Source organism: Hemicordylus capensis, chromosome 1 (genome assembly GCF_027244095.1).
Source record: "Hemicordylus capensis ecotype Gifberg chromosome 1, rHemCap1.1.pri, whole genome shotgun sequence".
Taxonomy (NCBI): Eukaryota; Metazoa; Chordata; class Lepidosauria; order Squamata; family Cordylidae; genus Hemicordylus; species Hemicordylus capensis.
Window position 1 is genome coordinate 268,060,334 of NC_069657.1, and position 23,688 is coordinate 268,084,021.

The 23,688-nt window shown below is 44.3% G+C and overlaps 1 protein-coding gene across 2 annotated transcripts; it reads right to left on the reverse strand.

The window, feature by feature from the left end:
- Positions 1-939: 939 nt before the first annotated feature.
- On the reverse strand, positions 940-18,446 carry FAM124A (family with sequence similarity 124 member A). 2 transcript variants are annotated; one of them, XM_053293868.1, is made up of 4 exons: positions 18,187-18,446; positions 13,643-13,674; positions 7,693-8,435; positions 940-1,971 (listed from the first exon to the last, which is right to left on the reverse strand). In XM_053293868.1, exons 1-4 carry the CDS (start codon positions 18,252-18,254, stop codon positions 1,177-1,179), a joined length of 1,638 nt encoding a protein of 545 aa, XP_053149843.1. In that variant the 5' UTR covers positions 18,255-18,446; the 3' UTR covers positions 940-1,176. The 2 variants fall into 2 exon arrangements, with proteins under 2 accessions (XP_053149843.1, XP_053149854.1); XM_053293879.1 differs by having other exon boundaries at positions 1,640-1,971; positions 7,556-8,435.
- Positions 18,447-23,688: the final 5,242 nt, after the last annotated feature.

Here is a 23,688-nt window from a genome sequence, read left to right on the forward strand (position 1 = left end):
TGAGGCTCCTGGTCTGCCAGCTTCATGGCCTTCATGGGCCGCTTGGCACAGGCAGAGGCACACAGCACAGCTTGACCTTCCTGATCCAGACTGCTGTTTTGTACCATAAAGGTCACTGGCATCACTTCTCACTTCACATCCAAGACAGGAAGTGCTATGGGTAAGTGTTGCGGACAAGAAGCAGGTAGTGGCCTCAGGTACACTGCTTAGATGGGAACAAAACGGAGTTGTGTCAGGTTTAATAATACTTAGAATTTATTAATAAATACGAAACAGTGTTCAGAGTGTTCTACATACGTTACCACAGTAATAAAGTATAACCACCCTGGAGAAGAGGACAATTTTATTATGCCAGAGCTGAGGAACAAAGATAAGGAACTTGGGTTAGTGGCAGGTGTGGGATTTGAGCTGGCAACTTCCGGGATCACAACTCATTCCTACTAACCACCTTGCTACATAGATTTGCCCCATCCCCGTGTCCCCAAATGTAGCCCATTTATTTTCTCCACAAAGCTCTATGGAACTTACCCCCCATCAAGGACACTGGGACTGATTTGGCCCAGACCCCAACTGTATTTCAAAGACCACCCCACCACCCTTAGATACAAATACTGTAGCTGATTTTCACAACTACAGCAATACAAACTCAAAGGTGTGGCAGAGCCTGGCCACTGTCCCAATCATTGGCCAGGCAGGCTTCTGATGACCCCACAGAGTGGAGCTTTTTGCTACTTCAGTAACAACTTATTAACAATAAAAGATTTAAGCAACGATCACCAGCAGCAAGGTGGATGGACTCGATTACGACAGCAATGAATGCACCACTGAGAGACCTTAAAGGCCAAGTGGAAGACAGACCATCCTGGAGAGAATCTATCTATGTGGTCGCTAAGAGCCAACACCAACTTGACGGCACTTAATCAATCAATCAATAGCAACTTGCCAGCCCCTCTTCTCAGGGTGTTCTAGACTTTTTAATTTAGAAAGGGCAATGGGGGGGGGGAGGAAATGATTGAGAGAGATGAAAAGCAAATTTTTTAACTTCACATACATTATAGAACAAAGAGGACAAAAATTTTTTGGGAATATCACTGCCGTATTTCTGATCTCACATCAGTTCAAGGGTGGTCAGCTGAGGGCTGAAAGCTCTCTCTCTCACACACACAAACAGACAGTTCAGATGTAAAATTCTTCTTCATTAGTTTTTCCACCACCAGTAGTTCTGCTGTCATCAAAAGTAAAAAATGTTCCTCTGGGCAACCATTTTATCTCAACATGAGGTGCTGAAGGAGAAGCTGAAGGCGATGCAGAAGAGCCGGAAGACCAATGGAAATGAAAAGGAAGGGAGCTGGAAGATGAATCACAGAGGCTGCTGCACTTAGCTGTATGGGATCTTCCTCTAAGGCCAGCCTGCTTAAATCTATTAACACTCCACTCCCGTGTGACACACTTTGTCCTTCCTTCCATATTCTTACTGAAACCATAAGGAACTGAATAAGCTGAAACCACAGACAGATCAGAGAAAGCAAGTTTCATGCCTGTGTCTACATCAGTCTCCTGAACGCCCTCCAAGTCATCAATGTTCACTCGGGTTCTTGTACTGTGCCCAGAAGAGAAAGTGCTTAATGAGTTTGGCTCACTAAAATGAAATGATTCCAAGGCCAGGGGAGAACTTGTGGGCAAGCAGACAAGAGACTTGCTTCGCTGGAATGAACCTGAGCGGATTGAGCCACTGCTGGATCTTCCGCAAAAGTGTTCTTGGTGGTAGTTTCTCAAGTCTTGGTGGGAAAGACGAAAGCACTGACTGGCAAGGTGAAATGTGGTTGAATTAACTGGTCTTGAGGGATTACTGGTTTTGTTAGGAATCGATCTGCCGCTATGGGGAACGGCACTTGGCAGTGATGCAACAGGAAGTTTTTTGGATGACTGGCAAAACCTGTTCTGCTTAACACTCTTCTTATACCAGGTTTGCTGTGGAGAAGAGGAAGCAAAAAACCAAATGTCCCATTAGCAACAATCATACATTTCTGCTACCTATAAATTGCCACTGAATATGTTAATAACAGAGAAAGATGTGTGCCCCCAAATAACAGAGAAAGATGTTCCCCCTTGGCAGCAACTCCCAAGTGAAAAAAAGAATGCTACTGTGTGACAAATTCACAATCCAAAAGAAATAAATAGAATTGACAGAAGTGGCACTGAAGACTGTGTCAAAAGGTAGCATTAGGGGAGGAGAGCTGGTCTTGTGGTAGCAAGTATAAACGGTCCCCTTTCCGAAGCTGGGTCCACCTCAGTTTGCATTTGGATAGGTGACTACATATGAGCATTTTAAGATATTTTCCTTAGGGGATGGGCCATAGCTCATCCAATCATTACCTAATTGTATGGGGGCAGGAGGGGTGTTCATTCAAAGCATCTCTCTACAGGCAACTATAGATTAATGCTACTTCTATACCAAGCCCCATGCTTTTAAAAACCCAACAAAGTATAGTTTTCTGGAAATAATGAATGTGTGCACTTTTCTGATAAGCAAACATTACAGAGAAGTCAGATTTCTCTCTTTGGACTCCTTTTTGTGGAGATCTTCCAGCTGGCTTGAGTGAAAAATGACCATTTAATTGTTATTTTGCCTTAGATCTTTCAGGGTTGTGCAGAGTTGTTAGTGCTGACAGAGAACTGTTTGTTTAGTGTGTAATTGGTCAGAGACAAAGAGAACAAGCAGCCCTGCTAGACTAGGCTCAGCTGTTTAATATAACAAAAGCTCTAAGCACGAACTGTTACACTTGTATTAGCAAGGCTACAAAAGAGTATTCTCTATACTCAAACTGAGCTACAGGATTGCAGGAAATATAAACCCTTCTGATTTGTTGAGGTTAATATTTCAGTCTGTGCCAAAGAGCAAGGATCTTTTGAGGTACTCAAAGGCACTCAAATTTTTAGCGGTAATCCAGGAAGCCCCTTGAATATGTGGGCAGCAAACCCCAGTCTTGGTGAGTTTGTGTGTGTGTGTGTGTGTGTGTGTGTGTGTGCTTGAGCTTTTGAATTAAAGTTCAGAAGGTTATGGACTGTATTAATAACCTAAAGAAGAACAAGAAGTCACAGGGCCTTTATTATTTAAATACTGAATATTATCAAAATATGCCCTGCCCATTCTTTTAGACAGAGCAAATAATGGATGGATAGATATTTTATATACTGCTTTTCAACAAAAGTTTCCAAAGAAGTTTACATAGATATAAATAAGTAAATAAAATAAAATAAATAAAAATGTCTCCCTGTCTCCAAAGGGCACACAATCCCAAAAAGAAACATAAGACAGACACTAGCAGCAGCCATTGGAGGGATGCCGTGCTGGGGATGGATAAGGGCAGTTGCTTCCCCCCTTCTAAATAAAGAGAATCACCATTTTGAAAGGGCACCTCTTTGCTTAGTTATCAGGGGATATAATATAATGGCTGGCATCCTAACGACTATCAACATTTATATACCACTTTCCCACAAAATTCTCAAAGCGGTTAGAAAAATAGTAAATAAAGTTGCAATAAGTAAATGAAGCACCAGTGAGTGATACTAAAGAGTTCCACACTAAACCTGCACTGTGCTGGTGGGTGTGGGAAGGGATTTCAATGACCTCTCCTTTCCCTAAAAGCCCTCTGTGTCCCCCCAAAAATATGCCCCTGAGGGTTGTGTGACTCTCAGGGACATATTTTAGGGTGGCACAGAGAGGTTCCTGGAGAAAGGGAGACCATCAAAATTTGCCTCTACTGCTGAGCCATCAGTGTAGCTGAGTTAGCTGAACTATTCAGAAGCAACAGTGCTGCTTGCATTGCAGGGGCGCGTCATTAATCAGGATGTCAGCCAACATTATCATGCAGTAAACAACTAAGGCAAAGAATCTTATGGATAAAGAAGATAATCCTACACTCAACAAAATGTTTGCTGATCAAACAATATGTTATCTCTTCCTTCATTCAGGAAGAACCTCAAGACTCTCCTGTTTTTGCAGGCTTTTAATTAGAATTAATTTTTAATCATTTTAAAAAATTGTTTTAATAACTATTTTAATCTGTGAATTTAAAATATTTTAAATTTTGTACACCGCCTGGAGATGTACATATCAGGTGGTACAGAAATAACAAACAAATATTATTTATAAAATTCATGGCTATGTGATGGGAGCAATGGTTTTGCAAATGATAGAAAAACTCCCTGGCTTAGTGATCTACTACTGGGCTGTGGTGGCGGGGGGGGGGGGGAGGGGATCCGGCCTAGCCCCATTCAGCCCAGAATAGAATTGTCAACATTGTTACTGGCTCTGGTCCAGTGCCTTTAACAGCATCTTGACACACCGGAATTTGGCAGGTGACACTTTTCCTACCACTATCTCTGCATAGGAGAAGCTTCATCGGCCGAATAGCTTCATGTCAGCTAGTACTGAAGACACAGGAACAAGGTGAGAAAAAGTGGTGGCAACCTTAGCCAAGAAAGTTTTCTCCAGATAAATTTCAAGTTAATTCACTGGGCCTGGGCTTGAGGTATGGTAGTTTACTTGGACCATCTCCAGCTTCAAGAAGGATTATGTGCACAGATGAAAGAGGCAGGGCATCACAATGAGCACACAATTACCCCTGCTACCAGAGAGAACATTGCCCCCAATACCCAGGTTGCCGCACAGGAGAGGAGATTTTCTCAGCTCGTTTTACTGAACTGCCCAATTGACTAAATGGGATAAGAGCATGGCAGCAATCCAATTGGATGGCAATACCATGATCCTTGTTGAACACAGTGTAAAAAAACATCTCTGGGAACTATATCTTGTTAGTACAATTACTGCACTAGATTCAAATCCCAGTGACAAGTAACATTTAAGAGAAATAGATGTACTAATGGAGAGCAGTGTTCCCTCTAAGAGGGATTCCCAGATGTTGTTGACTACAACTCCCATACTCCCCAGCCAAAGGCCATTGTAGCTGGGGATGCTAGGAGTTGTAGCGAACAACATCTGGGAATCCCTGTTAGAGGGAACGGTGATGAGAGCTACCAATGTGTTGTGTACCCTGTTTCCCCGAAAGTAAGACCTACCCCGAAAGTAAGACCTAGCAGTAATTTCTGATGTACCGCTAATTGCCCTAGTGCATTTTCTGGGGCTAAAATTAATATAAGACACTGTCTTATTTTCAGGGAAACACGGTATCAGCAATAAAAGACACATTATCTAGCCAGCTCAAGCCTATGCACAATAGGAGGACAACATTCTCATTCAGCATATTCAAATCTGGTGCATTTGCCAAAAGTGATTTAACATGGTTTTTTTCTGTTGTTGTTTTTTCACATTGTTTCTTCAATTAATCTTATGTTGGCTGACATCCTAATGGTGTGCATCTGCTTGTAACAAAAGCATACATCCCGTGCTAGCCTCTGCACTTCCAAACCTCAGGTGCTCTTGTGCAGGAGTGTGGCTGTTTTAGCTGCTCTCTCCTTGCTACAAAAGTCCTCTTTGATCCATGGAAACACAACCCTGAGGGCTACGCAGGATTCGGGGATGTGTTTTTGCTGTCAAAGTGTGTTTCTGGAGTAAAAGGAGAGTGGCAAAAATGGCTGTGTTCTTGCGTAAGAATGACCATGCTACAGAGGGGCAGAGGCTGTGTGTATGTTTTTGTCAGAAGCACATGTGCACAGTTAGAATGCTGGCCACTGTTCAGAAATACATTTATTATTTATAACATAATCAATTATTACATTCTCAGGGATTCAGAATGAAGGTTTAGTTTTTAAATATCTTGCTTGATTTTCTGCCCACTGGACCCTCAAAGAGGCTTACCCAAGTATAAAAGTTTGCAATTTCCTGGAAAGCATATGAAGCTGGGTAGGAATCAGGAATCAGAAGAAAAAAGAAATTAAAAAGGGACTGGATTTTACTGAATGTAGTTGTCCCATATACCCATTTTTGGTTACTTTAGCAGAAGCTAATAAAATGGTTGCAGAAGGCTTCAAGTTTGCTGATTTTAAAACAGAAGTAAGTAGACAATGGGTCAGTTCAGATGAGCACAGATACACATGGTAAAGTTAGGCTTATGCTAAGAATGATGATCCACCCTGACATTATCATGTGTAAAGGGCTGATGAATTGGCACATTTTCAAGATTGGAATCCACCCAATTTCACAGTAGCATCTATGTTTGGGACAGCCAACCCCCATGGAGAGGAATGAACCCCGAATATGACATGGAGGAGTCCCAGGAAGAAGGCGTCATGACCCCTGAGCTGGGCACCAGAGGCTCTGAAGTTGAAGTGGTTGTGGCCTCTGAGCCCGACTGGTCGAGATGACTCACAGGAAGAGGCAAGGTTCGAGAAGCCCTCATCTCCACCAGTGGAAGTGCTCCTGCTCCTTGCTCTTGGATTCCCTGTCTTCCGACCCCTTGCTTGTTTTGGACCATGACCCTGCCTGCTCCTAGCGGACTGATCTTTGGCTCCTGACTGCCTGCTTGATTGCCTTCGCCTCACCCACCCCAATGGACTGATTTCTGGCTTGCTGGTTTGACTCTGACCTGCCTGCACCCACAGTGTGCTTCCTGCCACACCTGACCCGCCCAGGTATGACAGTAATGATGATAATGGTGTTCCCTTCTAACCCCAATGCATCAGACATGTGAAGTGAAAAGGGATGATCCTTTCATAAGAATGTCATCTGTCCCATCACAAGAGCTGATGCTTTCCATGAAACTTTGTAAAATCTCAAGCTTCCTTTTCCCAGGGGGCTTTATTCCCCCTGCCCTTTCCTGTCGCCCAGTGTTGTGTACAGTGGACTCTTGAATAATTCTTTATTTGACTGCTATAGCCCTTCTTTAACACATACTTCATTGGGGGTATCAGTTGGAGTAAGCTGGGGAATACAGTACCAATCAGGACAGAAATGGGGAGAGAGGAAAATCTACCACAAATAATGAATACTCTGGACAAAACACAACCCTTACATTTTTTACGTTTGCATTTTAGAGGCTGCAATCCTATGTACACTTACATGGTACTAAGCCTCCTTGAACTCAGTGGCCTCCATAGCATTTAGTTATCCAGAGACCTGCTGTGCAGACAGGGGGAACACATTTTGCTGATCTCTTCTTCCTTCAGAAGTGCACACCCCAAAATATAGCAATAGCAATAGCAATAGCACTTACATTTATATACCGCTCTATAGCCGGAGCTCTCTAAGCGGTTTACAATGATGTAGCATATTGCCCCCAACATTCTGGGTACTCATTTTACCGACCTCGGAAGGATGGAAGGCTGAGTCAACCTTGAGCCCCTGGTCAGGATCGAACTTGTAACCTTCTGGTTACAGGGTGGCAGTTTTACCACTGCGCCACCAGGGGCTCTTTCCCTGCACAGCCCTCAGGGAAATGTTTCTGCATGTTAAAAAGTGCTACCAGGGGAAGGAGAGATCAGTGAAAATTGGTTACCCACCCTCGTAGTAGGACACAATTACTAAATGTTGCTAAGTCACTTTATATGAAGAGCTTCCCCATGGTTAGTGAGGATATTAGCCACTGAGACTTACTTCTGAATCAATATGTATAAGATCATGTTGCACATCCTTATAACACATTCTTTTGTGTTTGTTGGTAAGGCTGCTTTCAGATGTGAACCCTCAATTTCCAATAGACCACAGGCAGCTTCAAAAAAGTTAACAAGTACCTGCAAAAGGATCTTATTCCCATCCAGATCTTCAGTTTGCCATCTGCCTTCACTAATAGGGCTGCAGGGATTGGGCAAGAGAGGGACAAGCTGCCCAATATCTTTCACTCGGAATTCCAGCACAGCTGATTCTGTGGGACTTGGCACATGACCTCCTGGAAGCCTCTTTAAGGAGAACTGAATATCTATATCCACATTAGAATAGACAGGAAACACACAAAAGTCTGCCTTTTTTTGACAAACCCGTCGTTTCAAAATCAACTCATACATCCTCATAATGTCTACAAAGTTCTCATTCCTGCAGTAGATGGTAAAGCGTATTATTTCCTTCCCATAATGCACTGGGCGGATGGCCCACAAAGGAGTCCCTTGCGCCAAGGTGAAGAAATCCTGGCTGCCTGGCATGTAAGGGAGGAAATTGCCATGCACACGCTCCGTGTGGTGGAAACGCCAGGGTGGCCTCCGAAAGGACTCGTGGAGCTGCAGGATTGGCTCTTCGTCATATTCTTCTTGCAGAAAGAGAATGACCGCAAGGGCTGGCTGGGAAGCTGTAGCCTGACCACCAGATTTCCGAGGCTTCCTTGGTATCCGTCTTTCTGAGACCCGGAAAAGCTGAAGGTCTGGGTGGATCCACGCCAAGAGGCTGTCAATGGCTTGTTGCAGAGCTCTGGATTCTCCTGGATCTGCAATGATGTGTATGCTGACAAGGAAAGGGTCCTCTACATCCTCCAAAGAAAGTTCACCTGAATGCAGGAGAGGAAAAAATTATCAGGTTTTTTTTGGTTTTTTTAAAAAGACATTCCTGTTGTGCAGCAATGATATTCTGTGGAAGGGAGAAATTTAAGATGGGGCGGGGCTGAATTCTCTTCCAAGCCATATTTGCCAGACATTTGAGGTCGCCATGGAAAGTTCTGCCCATTAAACATAAAATGTCTATAGAGAATCCTAATAACCCTATCCACATATTACATTTAAGTATACAGCGTACACAGGTCCAGTTATTCACACGTTATGCCACATGAAGGTGCAGTAGTGCATTTCCTATCTGTTCTATGCATAAGGAGTCTGCACCCAGGTTAACTTTTAAAATGAACACCGGTCCAGTCATCTGCACAAAAACCTGTGTGTGTACAGACATCTGTACACTCGTACAATATAGGGCTTATCAGTCAAGTCTATATAGAATGGTTTGGCCCATCAGGCTATCACAGTTGACGTAGGTCAGGTGATTCAGCCTATGGTGCCCTAGGGGTAATGGAGTAAACACTCTCCCTGACAGTCTCCCATTTACTGAAGCTCAAATGGTTACCAGCATCCAGTAAAATGCTCAAACCCCACTCACAGGGAAATTACAAAGTATTAGCTGTCTGCAAGGGGAGAACTTATGTTCATCAAGGGCTGGATCTGTTGCAAGACTGGGACTAGGCTACTTTGAAAACATGCTGAGTGCCTGCCTGCCTGCTACAAAAAAGGCAGCGACACATTTGCTGCAGTCGGACCCCCATGTCACTCCTTCATACATCCCTGCACTCTTTGTACCTCCCTTGGAAACCCCCTCCTGTATTCTAGCATGAAAACCACATGACTCTGTGGTTGCCAGGAGTCGACACCTACAGCACAGTCTTCCTTTTTCCAAACTCTGAGAGACTTCCTTAGTAAAGGTGAGAAAAAGAAACGCTGAAGCAGGACATGACAAAGAGCGTCCAGAGAGAAAACCCCAAACCTGATTTATAGAGAAAATGAATGGCATTTGTGCCATTGAAAGAAGCTTTTCTTTCAGCTTCCCTGTCAACAAACGGAGTGAGCTCAATCTGCCCTCTGGCAAACTGTCACCAAAGCAAAGAGAAGCTCAGCATTCCTATCAGGCTTCTTGGGCCGATGTTAATCCTGCAGAAAATGCTACAGTCCTGAAGTGTCTTTTTTTCTAAGCGTCTCTCCACCTCACCCGCCCCCAAACAGTATGTAGTTCCTACAAATTCCCCCTCCACCTACCTTAAAACTTATTTGTATAAGAAAAGCTGCTTTAAAAAGACAGACTACACAACCACAGGAAATACAAAAGAGTAGCTTGGATGCTTTGAAGAGCCACTTTGCCACACAGGAAAGAACATGCACGTCAAAGCAGGCTGTGAAAGCTTTGACACAGACGGAGATTGTGAATTATTCTGAGAAGCCATCAAAAAAGAATCCACATACTAGTGTTTTAATATCATTGTAATAAAACTGGATGGTTAAAAATTATCCAGATTATGTTGTATATGCAATCGGATTCTGTCTTTTCACCTGGATACATAGAGACTATTTTAATGAAATTGTATTGATCATTTTCCATCTATTTTATTAGAGTATATAGATGTATTGATTTGGATTTATTAAATACAACCTAGTCTGGATAATGTTTAACCATCCAGTTTCATTACTATGATATGATATAGCAATATCATAGCCAGCATAGCGTAGTGCTTAGAGTGCTGGATTAGGACCAGGAAGACCCAAGTTTGAATCCCCATTCAACCATGAAGCTCACTGGGTGACTCTGGGCCAGTCATGTATCTCTCAGCCTAACCTACCGCACAGGGTTGTTGTGAGGATAGAAATAACCATGTACACTGCTCTGAGCTCCACGGAGGAACAGCGGGACATAAATGTAAAAATAAAATAAAATAAAAACAATAGTATATATTATGAGGATTCTTTTTTGATGTCTTGATATTGTCAAATCCAAACAGGATTTTGTTTTCTGCTGTTTATTCTGAGAAGTTCCACCAAGACCAAGCCAAGGCAGTCACATGCGCTTTTTAGAAACATGGAGCCAAAACATGTTTAAAACATGATTAAAATCTTGTTTTTATTGTTGTTGTTGTTGTTGTTGTTGTTTACACAGTCAGACAGGTGTTATTGACTGGTTTGTTTTATCCAGACATCGAGTCCTTCCCAAGGACCTGGGATGGCTGAATTTTATCATCAATATTGTTGCTGTTATTATTATAGATATCACCGCAGAATATTTATTATTATTATTATTAGTAGTAGTAGTAGTAGTAGTAATGAAATCTAATTGAGATTTCTAGAAGCTTTCAGGTTCTTACAGCCATAAGTCAGTCATATGACTTACAGCCATATTTAGCCATTCACAATCCAACTACAGTGAGGAGGGCTTGAGCTGCTATAGCGTGACTTTAAAGGAGGCTAATCATGACAACATTTGAGAGCAGTACAAAAGCAAGTGCTTTAACAGAGTGCAACGATATATATATATATATATATATATATATATATATATATATATATATATATATATAGTTTGTTTGTTTGTTTGTTTGTTTGTTTGTTTGTTTGTTTGTTTAAAGGAAAACAGTAATGCCAGCACTGAGTAGTCGCAGGGACAAGCAGCAACATTACAATCCCCTTTACACAAAGCTCAAGACGGAGACTGAGGGGTGGGCAATAAAACTCTGCCTTTGGAGTACAACGTGTGTGTGTGTGTGTGTAACTTCAGGCACTGTGATTAAAATAGTTTTCAGAGATTCATTTGTGCAAATTTAGCTCACACTGCGAACTGACATTCTCAACCACGAGGCTGACAAATGGAAGAAACAACAAGCCTCTACTACACTTGGCAGGCACTTGGGCGTGAAACTAGCTCTAGCTCCCCCTGATGTGCTACACCTAGCAGCCTCACTTGCTGTATGTAGGTCGGAAGCAACATGTCAAGTTAGATTTTCTTTTTGGCCTTTCACATCTGGGGGTGTAACCATTTTGACAGGTGTCACAGCCATTTCTAGAGGACAAAGCAGGAGGAGGGAGCTCAGAAACCCACAAGAACAACAACAACAACAACAACAAAAAACCAAATGAAAATGCCTCCTCCCAACATAGAAATGGACAGATCTATTCAAGACACAGACAAAATCATCCTCTGTGAATGTATTCAATCACAGCTACTAACTCACAGGACAAAAATACATACATGATACAATAACCAGGAAATAGTTTTAAAAGATCAACAACAACAACAAAACCAGACACTGAGCTACACCTGGGGAGGTCCGGTTATGGATGCCACTGGTTCATTTGGTGGCAACTCAGGACCGACCTTCTCTGTGGCTGCCCCAGGGCTTTGCAATATACTCCCTCCCTGTCAAAACAAGAGCTTCTCCATCTCTGATTGCTCTTTAAAAAACCTTCAGGATGCACCTGTTTTCTCTGGCTTTTAATTAAAATTAATTTTAGACTGCCACTGGAGAGATTCTGTGCTGGGGTTGGATAGGGCCAGTTGCTCTCCCTCTGCTAAATATAAGAGAATCACCACTTTGAAAGCTTCCTCTTTGCTCAGTTAACAGGGTTTATTCTGTTCTTTTATTTGTTGTATTTTATATTTGTTGTATTTTAAATTATCTACACTGCCTAAAGATACACATATCAGGTGGTATATAAATATCATACATACATAATGCATGGCGTGCAGCATTACGCAGCTGTAACACTGTGCCCTGGGGATGTTCCCCATTTGTCACAAATGGGGAAGCCCGAGGCAACATTGCTTCCTCATCTGCTGCTTCTGAACAGTGTCAAGCTTTGCTTAGAAGTCCACAGCAGCCCTGGGCACATCTGGTGGGTTAATAAGCTGTGATACATACAACTGAAATAGTATCTATGCACATGCAACATAAACTCATCCATTTCATGTACAAACACATTCGAAATGTATTTTTAAATACCACAGCAAGTCTGAAAATATGACTGAAGTTGCAAGGCTACTAAGCAGACAAGGCTACTAAGTAGAAAGCTTCTTCTGATGAGCTTTTACTACCTAGGATAGACAGGGATTCAGTTCTCACATCCATAGACCAATGACCCTCACCCCACCCCACCCTGTTTGTGGTTTGCCTTGATTGGCAATACCAGCTGAAACGGATCCAAACAAACATGAACCTGCCAACATGCTAAGATCATCAGAAGCCTTCCTCTGGTGCTCCTGCCCTCTCAGAGGCAAGACAGGTGGCAACCAGGGAAAGGACCATTTCAGGCATAGTGCCCTATCCCTCCCTAGGAGGGCTCACTTGGTGCCTACTATAATGTCTTTTCGGTGTCAGAAAACACCCTTTTATTTTTCCAGGTCTTTTAATTTTGGCTGAGTTTTTAGATCTTCATTCTCGCTGCTGTGATGTTTATATTTATATTGATGCTTTACTGGTTGATTTAATGTATTGTTAATATGGGTAATGGGTTATTTGTCTGTTAGCTGCCCTAAGAGAAGCAATACTGAAGGGTTGCACCTACATTTTCTAAATGAACTAACGTGCGCCAGAGCCTCTTGCTACCTCAACTTCACTCCAGTGTGTGTGCTTTCCTTTCATGTGGATCGTGAGCCCTTCTGGAATAAGGAACCATCTTCTGTTTTCTTTATTATGTAGACTTCTTTGAGAACTCTTGAATATTTCATAATAATGTAATAATAAACGGGTTCCCCACCCCCATCCATCTCCAACTTCACCCACAATCACAATCTTCACCCACCCCCATCCCACCCACAATCTCAAACTCAGGGATGAGGCCGTAGCTCAGGAGAAAAGCATCTGCTTTGCATGCCAGAGGTCCCAGATTCAATCCCTGGTGGCATCTCCAAGTAGAGCTGGGAGAGACTCTTGCCTGAAACCTTGGAGAGCTGCTGCCAGTCAGTGTAGACAATACTGAGCTAGATGGATCAATGGTCTGACTCAGTATAAGGCAGCTTCCTATGTTCCTATGAGGTATTCAATTCCTCAGAGATCAAGGGTCAAACACTCTCAGTTGGCATCCATGGAAGTGGATTGGGTTTGGAAACAGTTGGGACATTCCTGAAACCTTCCCTCAGTCCTTTCACATTTCCTCCATGGCAATGCAGCTTCCCCCTTTCCAAAGTTTCCCATGTGAACTGGATAGCAAGAGAAAACAGAATTATACTCACTGCTAGAAGTTGACACACGGCTGTATTCCGACCTGCAGTACAAAAAGATACATTCACTAAGGGTTGCTCTTCAAATGTGGTTGCTGAACAAAAAGGATTGATTTCTGTCACCATGGTTGATACATATGGATATATTATGGGGCAGGGAAAAGATGCTAGATAATAATCCACAGAAGGTACAATAATATAATCAAGAGTATTAACTTGCAGTACAGTATTATAATATTAATGTTTTTGAAAAAAGCGGCCGGGGGTGTGTGTATTTCAGCAGGAACAAATACACCAAAGGGAAAGATCTGAGAGGTGATGTATCAGGGACAGGGGAGACTCAAATTATTCTTCTAATTTAATATCCCACTTCTTCAGTCCTATATAATTATTTGACTGGCTTATAGTAGAAATTAAAAACAATAAAACCAAAACCAAATAACAATAAAACATAAGCAGCAAAGTATGTTAATTCAGCACAGAATAAAACAAAGAATTTAAACATTCTGGGGAAAGAAATATGTATTCAATGAGTGTCAAAAAGATGTCAGGCTTGGCACTAGCAAGCCTCCATGGGGGAGTGAATTCTAAAGCTGGTGCAGCACCAGCACTACCAAGTTCCTATCTCCAGACACCACCCATCTTACTTCTGACAGCAGTGGGACTTGAAAAAGGGCCTTAGAGCAAGATTGTGGGCAGGCTCATCTAGGAGAAGGTGGTTTTTAAGGTATCTGGCTCCCAAGCTGTTCAGAATTTTACCTGTTCTCTAAATTGTTCACAGAAAGGAACCAGAAGCCAGTACAGTTGTTTTAAGACTGACGAAATACGTCCTGTATACTCAAACCCAGTCAATGGTCCAGCTACTGTATTTTGCCCCAACTGAAGTTTCCAAACAGTATTCAAAGGCACCCCCCCACACAATACACTGCAGTAGTCCAAACAGGGCATAACCATAGCATGGATAACTGTGGTCAGGCTATCTCAGTCCAGGAATGGCCATAGCTGACAAATTAGCAAAGGCTGGTGAAAGATGTTTTATGCCATGGAAGCCATTGTAGATGCCAAGGCTGGATCTACTAGCATAGCCAGATTGGAAAGGTGATCCTTAAGGAGTGCAACCCCATCCAGAACACCACTTCTCCAGGAAGACAAGATGCCCAGCAGCATAACTATCTCGTGTGGACTGAGGCTCAACTTATGGGCCTTCATCCAGTCCATTACTGATTCCAAGCACTGAATCACCTGAACCTGGCGAAAAGGCAAAATACAGTTGGATGCCATCAGCATATTGATGATACCTCTCTCCAAACATCTGGATGACTCGCTTCATGTAAGTGTTAAACAACAGGAGGGCAAGGCAGAGTCCTGCAGAACACTCAAGCATAATTGTCATGCGGCAGAGGAATAATTCTCCAGCCCCTGCATGGAACTACTGGCCCCCAGTGACACCAGTTCCTGTCTCAGGCCACCAGATACCATGGCGGATGGTACTGAAGGCCATCATGAGGTTCAGGAAAATTAGCAGGACCACATCCCCCATCTTTGCCCTGGTACAGCTAGGTGGTGCTGCCCTGCCAGGATCGGGCCCGGGCGGTTCTCACACGTAGTCTAACCTGGGCTTCCCTAACTGGGCTTCCAGGCTGGGTTAGGCTGCACGTGAGAACAGCCTCATGATGTATGCATGCAGAAAGACTGAATATAACAGTTTTGATTTTTAAAAAACTTTCATTTCATTAATTTCTATAAACAATATAAACATTACAGGAAGCTATAGTCCAAAATCTTCAAGGAAGTACTTTAAGACCGTAAGTATGAAAAGTTCAAAGGCCATATAAGAACCATATAATGTTCACTAAAAATTCATCCAAGAAGTTACTTCCAGAAGTTAGTGTGAATAGATGGTGGTTGCAAGGATGATCCAGTACTGTTGATGTATCAAATGAAGTTAAATCATGCTGAAATAAAAGCACTGGGATCTGTGCAGGCTTTTGATGATCTAATTTCATTTGTCAGTTCTTCTAATAAAGCAATATGTCAAACTCTCTAGTTCCAAGGACAACTGGCCTGATTTTCCCTGAGTGCTTAGCTATCTCAAGGCATGCTCCAACCAATATTTTTTTTAAAAAAGGTCCTTGTGAAGTAATTCCTTGTAAAGATCTTCAAATATATTGTAGATAGAAGTGCCACTGCAAAATCTATATAATTAATCCCTATAGCCGGTGCGTGGGGATGTGGCAAGCCCCACCCCCACTGCAGTCGCGACCAATGGCGGGCCCAGAGGGGGAGAGACACGCAAGGGTGGGAGGGAGGAGTGCATGCCAGGAGCCGGTTGGGGCAGCAGGAGGACGACTGCACCAGAAGGCAGTTTGGGCAGTGGGTAAAGCCCCACTGTCCCGAGGAGGAGGGTGGCAAAGCGGAGGGAGACAGTGGCGGGATGTTATGGTCCTGGCCCCCCGGGGTGAGGCGGCAGCAGTGGGGGGGGCAGCAGGGCAGCGGGAGGCGGCGGGGCAGCCTGGCTCTGGCCCCCTAGGGTGAGGCGGCAGCATGGAGGGGGGGCGGGGAGAGAACGGCTGGGCCCGACTAGAGGCACAGATGCTCTGCGCCCAGGCCCACTAGTTTGGTATTATTTCCTGCTTTGTAATTTTTGAAATTTCACCAAGAACACCACCCCAAAAGGTTTTTAAAACATCACAGCTCCATCACATGTGGCAAAAAGTTCCCCTTTCACCACATCCTCTCCAACAATCAGCATTTATGGCTTTGTTAATATGCTAATATGATGCAGTCTGAGGATTGTCAAGTACCATCTGTGAGCAAGCTTGAGGGCATTTTCCTTGATCAAACATGACACTGATTTATAAGGGGTTTTTTTGCCACATTGGAGAAAGTTCCACTTCTAGATCTCTTGCCCACACCAATTCTAAGTCCTTTGCACTCTTAATAGATTCAATTTGTAGGATTTCATATATATTAGAGGCTGTCCTCTTTGTTTTTGATGTAGAATTAAGAATCAGTTTTTCCAATTTTGTGAGAGGCCTAGTTTTCTGTTGAAAGATGACATGATTAGTAGCAAAATGCAAGACTTGGTGTTGATTTGCAACCAATTAACTTTTATTGATCCTAACTTTTCTCTCATTTGTACACCAACAGTCTCGACTGTTAGCACTCTGGGTTCTGCAAGCTTCTCCCCACTGAAGCTCTGCATCCTTTTGGCCAGGGCACTCCACAAGAAGTTCAAACCTTCTTTGACCTTCTTCACTACCAGTTTTGCCACTATTCAATAGAACCTTCTCCTGCGACCCGCCATCAGGTCAAAGGACATACTTACCATTTGAGTCCTATTCAAAAATTATGTTCAACACATGCACATGCATAGTAACACATTTCCTATCTGTACCCTGTATTTGAGAGGGTCTGTGCTCAGGTTCACTTTTAAAATGAGCACATGAGCACATGTACAGTCATTCATACATAAACATGTACACATGTGCAGACACCTGTGTACACATGCACAGTGTAATGTCTCAATAAGACTTTTGCAAAGGTAAATTCTAACAAAAACATGAAATGAGAAATGCCTCCCACAAACAAGGGGGGGGGAATCCAATCCATGGGTGCAAATAAAACAGAACAGTTCAAACACTTCATTATTAAAAGAAGGCTGCTTGCAAATACACATTATAAACAAAGCATAGCTATCTCTGGGCATAGGAAAGAGATTTCCCTCCCCAGTCTCTGGAAATTTTCAAGCAGATGTCACACTTCTGCCTCAAAACACATTTGTAGGTGCTTTACTAGAACAGCTATGCATGAGAACATCTGCCTTGCAAACTGGTCTGTAGATGAAAACTCATATATATATACACATACATACACACACACACACACACACACCCCAATAATTCGATCTTTTGAAAACATTTTTTCTCTACTTTGGGGGTCAGGGATTGTAAAAACCAGCCTTTATTAGGCAATATGTTTGGGTTTTTGTTGTTGGTGTACACCCACCCTTTGAACCGTTAACACGCCGATTATGACTGCACCTGTGGCTCGGTTCCCGCACTTTCCCCAAAGTCCTCCACACATGATCCCCCTCATTCCCAGCTCCTCCTGTGACCCCAGCCACAGCCAACCCCCTCAACCCCCAACCCCGCCCCCGCCCCACACAGAGCACAGGTGCGACAACATCCCGGTCGGAGGCTCTTGTGGGAAGGAAGAGGGGCTGTGCAAAGGGGTCCCTGGGCGCGCACAGAAGGGGCGGCGGCGGAGCTTAACCCTCCCTTCCCCGCCTCCTATCGCCCACGGTTTCCTGGCTTCGAGAGCGTTTTGCCCTCCAAGGCTTGGCGGCTTTCTCTGTCTTCATGGTTCCCAACAGCCCCTGGCCAAAGAAGCCCCCACTGCCCAGGGGGCCGAGAAGGAGGAGGAGCCCCGAAAACGGTGCCCATCCACGGGCGGGGACCAAGTTCTATGTCCGTCGTACGGGAGGATCCACAATCGCCACGCCATGGCAATCCACCCCCACACCCTGTCAGCCCGGGGCTGGGGAGGCGACTCACCCGCCAGTCTCGGCTCCCGAGTCAGCGCCCTCGTCCTGGCGGCGGCCGCTGCCCCTCTTCCGGAGCATGGCGCTGCTGCTCTTCCCACGGCTGGAGGAGCAGGAGGCGAGAGGCGGCCGAGCAAGGAGTGGGCGGGAATGCTGCTGCTGCTGCTGCTGCTACCACCCCTGGGGCGGCGGAAGGTCCTTCTGTCTGTCGCCCTCAGCGGGAGGAGATTTGCCTCTCCAGCCTCAAGTGGTCGGGCGTGCGAGTGCCGACAGGCTCTTCACGGCGGCTTTCCTGGAGGGCTCTTGCGCTTCCGCTGCCGGGATTTCTAATCTTTGTAGCGATCCCCATCACTCAAAGTGCAGGGCTAACTGAATCCTATTAGGATGGAGAGCTGGTCTGGTGGTGGTGAAAGTAAAGTTGTGCTGTTGAGTGGTGGTGTCGACTCCTGGCGCCCACAGAGCCCTGTGGGTGTCTTTGGTAGAATACAGGAGGGGTTTACCATTGCCATCTCCTCCGCAGTACCGCAGTCTGAGATGATGCCTTTCAGCATCTTCCTATATCACTGCTGCCTAGTATCGGCCTTTCCCATAGTTTGGGAAACATACTTGCGGGGATTCGAACTGGCAACCTCTTGCTCGCTAGGCAAGTTATTTCCTCACTGCATCATTAGGTGGCTCTTATTGTGGTAGCAAGCATGAATTGTCTCCTTTGCTAAGCAGGGTTCCCTTGGGTTTGCATTTGGATGGGATGATGGGATGGAGTGGTCCCTGTAAGATGATGGGGCCAGGGCTCAGTGGAAGAGCGGCTGAGGTCCATGGTTTGCTCTAGAGGGAGGGCATGGCTGGGCAAGTGCACCCCCCCCCATTTATGTGTCAGAAATCTAAAATGTGAGACACATCTTGCCCATCCATAAATGCTCTTTGCCTCTCTGTGCCCACCCCCTCTTCCCCCCCCTCTGGTGCGCCACTGCTGCCTGGCATCTCCAGGTAAGGCTGGGTATGACTCCTGCCTGAAACGTTGGAGAGCCCCTGCCAATCAGCGTAGATGATACTGAGCTCGGTGGACCAATGGCCTGCCTTGGTATAAGGCAGCTTCCTGTGTTCCATGAGTATTCAGGTGGAACACATCTGCATCTTTTTGTGTGAAAGACTGTGCATGCATGCATTCATTTTACAAGTGGACTTGGGTACAGGCCCCTCAAACAGATAGGAAATGTACTACTGTACATGCATTGAACACTGTATATGCATACGCTGTACACAGAAGGCCAGCTCGGATGACATTTCCACCCCCTAAACTGGACTAATTGGTTAAAAAGAGGGATGTGACAAGGGCGTACACATCCTTATCTCTTTCCTATACACCCCAAATGTCCTTCCAGCATGTCTCTTTATTGTGGGGGGTGTATGGGGGTGGGGGGTTGCTCTTCTGAACCACTGCTCTACATGCAGCTCAAATACTTTAAACTAGTATTTGGGCTGCTGGTAGACCGAGCGATGGTTCAGACTTCTCTGCAATAAAGGAATGTTCAGGGAGGATGGCAGAACATCTGAGCAACACATAAGGGTATGTACACTCTTGGCACATCCCCCTTTTCAACTGCAAAGGCTGATTGAGGGAGTCGAATATTATCCAAAGCTCATATGTGTATTGACCATAACATGTGGATATATATTAGGAAAGGCACTGATGAGGCTCCCAGATGAAATCTGCACTACATTAATTCTAGGATTGTCCCATTCACATCAGTAGAACTGATCTGGTGCTAGTGCCTTTCTTAGGTCCCAAACAGCATGTGTATTTTGAGCTGTCTGCTGCTACATCCATATTTGACATCTGTTTTCAATCGCAGGCCTTCCTGAATTCATTGAAGGGGTGCAAGCAGTTCCTAATCAGGTACTTCTCAGAAAATGTTCCTGATTTGCTGGGCATTAGGGAAGTGGATCTGTGTGCATGTGTGCTTGATAATAAATGTCTCTATATATAATTCACTAAGACATACCCGTGGCTAATCCCATGCGTGGCAGCTCTCGCAAGATTTCATGAGTTAGGGGAGGGGGAGAGGGAGGCGAGTGGCCAGTGAAAGGAAATGGCGCTGCTGGCCAGTGAGAGGAAGCGCATCTGGCGAGAGGAAGTGGCAGCTGGCTGGTCGGCTGGCCGGCTGCCGAGAGGAAGTGGTGGCTGGGCTGAAGTGGGTGGAGAACAAACTGGGGCTGAAGGTGGGGGGAACGGCTGAAGGGATGGCAGGGAGAGACAGGGAGAACTGGGGTGCAGGTGCTCTGTGCCAGGTCAGCTAGTTCTTATTTATTTTTACTATTATTTACTATTTATTCTTATTATTGATATTGCTAAAATCTCCATGCATGGGTTGACGAGCCATAGTGAATAATGTGTCTTTGCACCCAGGCCTACGTTCTGCTGCTGTTGCTAAGAGGCATAGGATCATAGCCTATGATCACAGGCTAGTATGAGATAGTGCCCATATGTTGCACAGCATAACATGGGCAGTGCTGATCTGCCCTCACTGCTGTGGGCTTCTAGTAAAGCGCTGTCTATGTAGTAAAGTACTCCAGACTCCTAGTAAGGCATTTCAGGCACTACATCTTACATTTTTGCTGCAATGGACAGATTAGTTCAAGAACAGAAATTGATGTGGACTCGACATGATATGAGCATGTCATATCTTCATATTGAAATTGTTATATTTTTCTCATTTGATAAAGTACATATATTGCCATAGCTGTGTTGGGTTTAAGCTGCCATAAGAATGAACAAGATACAAGATCTGTCTTTTCAACACCAGTAATCTTATATGCCATGAAATATTTAGCTATTTCCATTTGAACAGTTCCTCTCCAATCTTTTGAAAAGTGTTTAGTTATGGTTTAATACCTCTATGATCATCTTATGGTTTTAAATTAGGATCCCTGACATGCCTCTTTAAAAATATTAATGAGTTGCTACACAGTTTTACTTGCAGTTCTGCAACAAGGTAATTGGTTTAAATCTTCAGTAGTCCAGACATATTTAGTCACTTCTAACAAGACCAAGACCAAGAAAGTGAAAGCTTTGGTACAGTATGAAGTTTTAACACAGGAAAATCTATAATAATAATAATATACTGTAATTATAATATGTACTATAATATAAATGTAAGTGGACAGATTATTACTTCAATGCCTTTCTACATATTGTCCCTGTCTACATCATCATTTCAGGGAACTCTGATGACTCTTCACACGCCTGGAGCCTGGAATTATCTTCTTCACAAGCTCTTCACAAGCCTAGAACTATCAGGAATACTTGCTGACATCCTGAGCTGATCTTGTGATAGCAAGCATGAATTGTCTGCTTTTGCTAAGCAAGGTTTGCCCTGGTTTGCATTTTAATGGGAGACTACATGTGAGCACTGTAAGATAAGCCCTTAGGGGATGGGGCTGCACTGGGAAGAGCACCAGCATGCTTCCATGCAGAAGGTTCCAAGTTCCCCCCCTGGCATCTCCAAGATAGAGCTGAGAGACACTCCTATCTGCAACCTTGGAGAAGCTGCTGCCGGTCTGTGTAGACAATACTGACCTAGATGGACTAATGGTCTGGCTCAGAACATGACAGTTTCCTATGATCCTATGACTAATGAAGCACCAGTGCAATGGGAGAAGCACCAGTATAGCAGCAGTACTTCTGAAGAGTTCCAGACTAATGCTGCACTGGTGCTAGTGTGTGTGTGTGTGTGCGTGCATTTCCACAGCTTCTTCCCTGGAAGCCCTCAGTGTCACCACAAAATATGTCCTTGAGGAATGTATCACCCTTTTCAGGAGGGACAGATAACTTTTGGGAGAAGGTGAGGCCATTGACATTTCCCCCCCAGTACTAAGCCAACAGCGTAGCTGAGTTAGTTGAACTTTTCAGAAGTGCCAGTGCTTCTTCTATTGCACTGGTGCTTTGTTAGGCTGTCAGCCACCGCCACTTCCCTCATCTCATCTTTCCCTTTCCTTCCCTCAGCTTCCAAAGCATTGGGAGTGAGGTAGTCCAGACCTTAACCCCAATCCACCCTGGATTCCATGTTGACTTCTAGTTTGTCAACTGCATACCTCACAGCACTGCTTTTGCAGAAATGGGCAAAACTGGCCATGACAGAAACTGACCTTGAGTTATCTTCACTGACAATTGTAGCACAAAGCCTAAAGCGGATTCTGACATGCCTGCCTCCTATGGAGGACTCACAATGGTTTTATGTTGTGGTGGTTTCCCCCCAATAGTGTTTGATCTTTTTTCTTCTAGCATGCCAGGTTGGGGTAAATGTTACAGCAAAGTGAGTGGAAAGAATAAACACTCCTGTTATTGTAGCAGAGAAAAACCCAGGGAGGTTTGTGCTTTCCAAGCATCTCCCAGAGTTTTGTAGACATAGCTCAGCATTTTTTGTGAACAGCTGAATTATCAGCTATACTGATGTGTGTGTGCATGTGTGTGAGAGGTTGGGGAATCAAGTTACTCCAGCCACATGCAGAAACCTGAATGTAACACCTGAATTTAACGGACCAGTATTTGTAGGTGTATATGGAGCAGGATACTAATCAGGATAGCATGGAGCAGGATGCTAAGAGCGTAAGGATCTCTGGATAAAATGTGCTCTGTGACTACCGTATTAGGCTAGTTCACATTATTGTTAACTGGACGGGACGGGCCTCCTGTCCAGCTTTGAGAACTGTATGCACTCCCAGTTTTCAACTGTGTGCTTCCTCCTAGGAAGGAGGAGGGGGAAGTGATAGTCTGTGAGCCTTGAGCTGGGTAGGTCAGAGCCATCTATCCAGTTCCTGTACCCAGCATTTTAATGAGGTAGGAGGAAAAGTCACCCTGTTCAGCTCAAGGCTTACTGACTGTCACTCTCCCCCCGCCCCCCAGGTTTTTATGAGTCGAAAACTGGGAGTGCTCACAGTTGGGCTGTCCAACCCAATTAAAAATTGTGTGAACTAGCCTAGTATTTTATTCCCTAAGGATTGATTTGCTTGCCCATGATCATTGACCTTTACTAATTAAAATCAGATAAAGATTTGGACCATTCCAACCGTGCCCACTTCATGCTTCCCAAAGGCATCCTAAGCCCATGTACACGCCCACTATCACAGGCCCTTGGTTCATTTGTGCCCAACCTACAGCAGAAAGACTGCTAACCGAAGATCAGAACAAAAGGTACATTGGGGTTATCGTCTGTATACATGCTTTGAGACAAATTAGCAGAGCTGGCAGAATCTCTTTGTATTAGCATTAACAATGTGTTAAACTGAATTTGTTTATAAACACAACGTTTAAACCATCTCGGTTTATTAGGCCAGTGTTCTGGAAGACCACTTTATTTGGTGGCCAGTCTCCCATGTGCAGGCTTTTGTACTGAGTGTAATGGATCTGGATATCCTAGTCCACTTTATTCTTAACAATGATGTGTTATCAGATAGCTGCAACCATCCCTCTGTTGCCATAGCACAGAAAACAAAATCCCATCAAACGGCAGTTGAA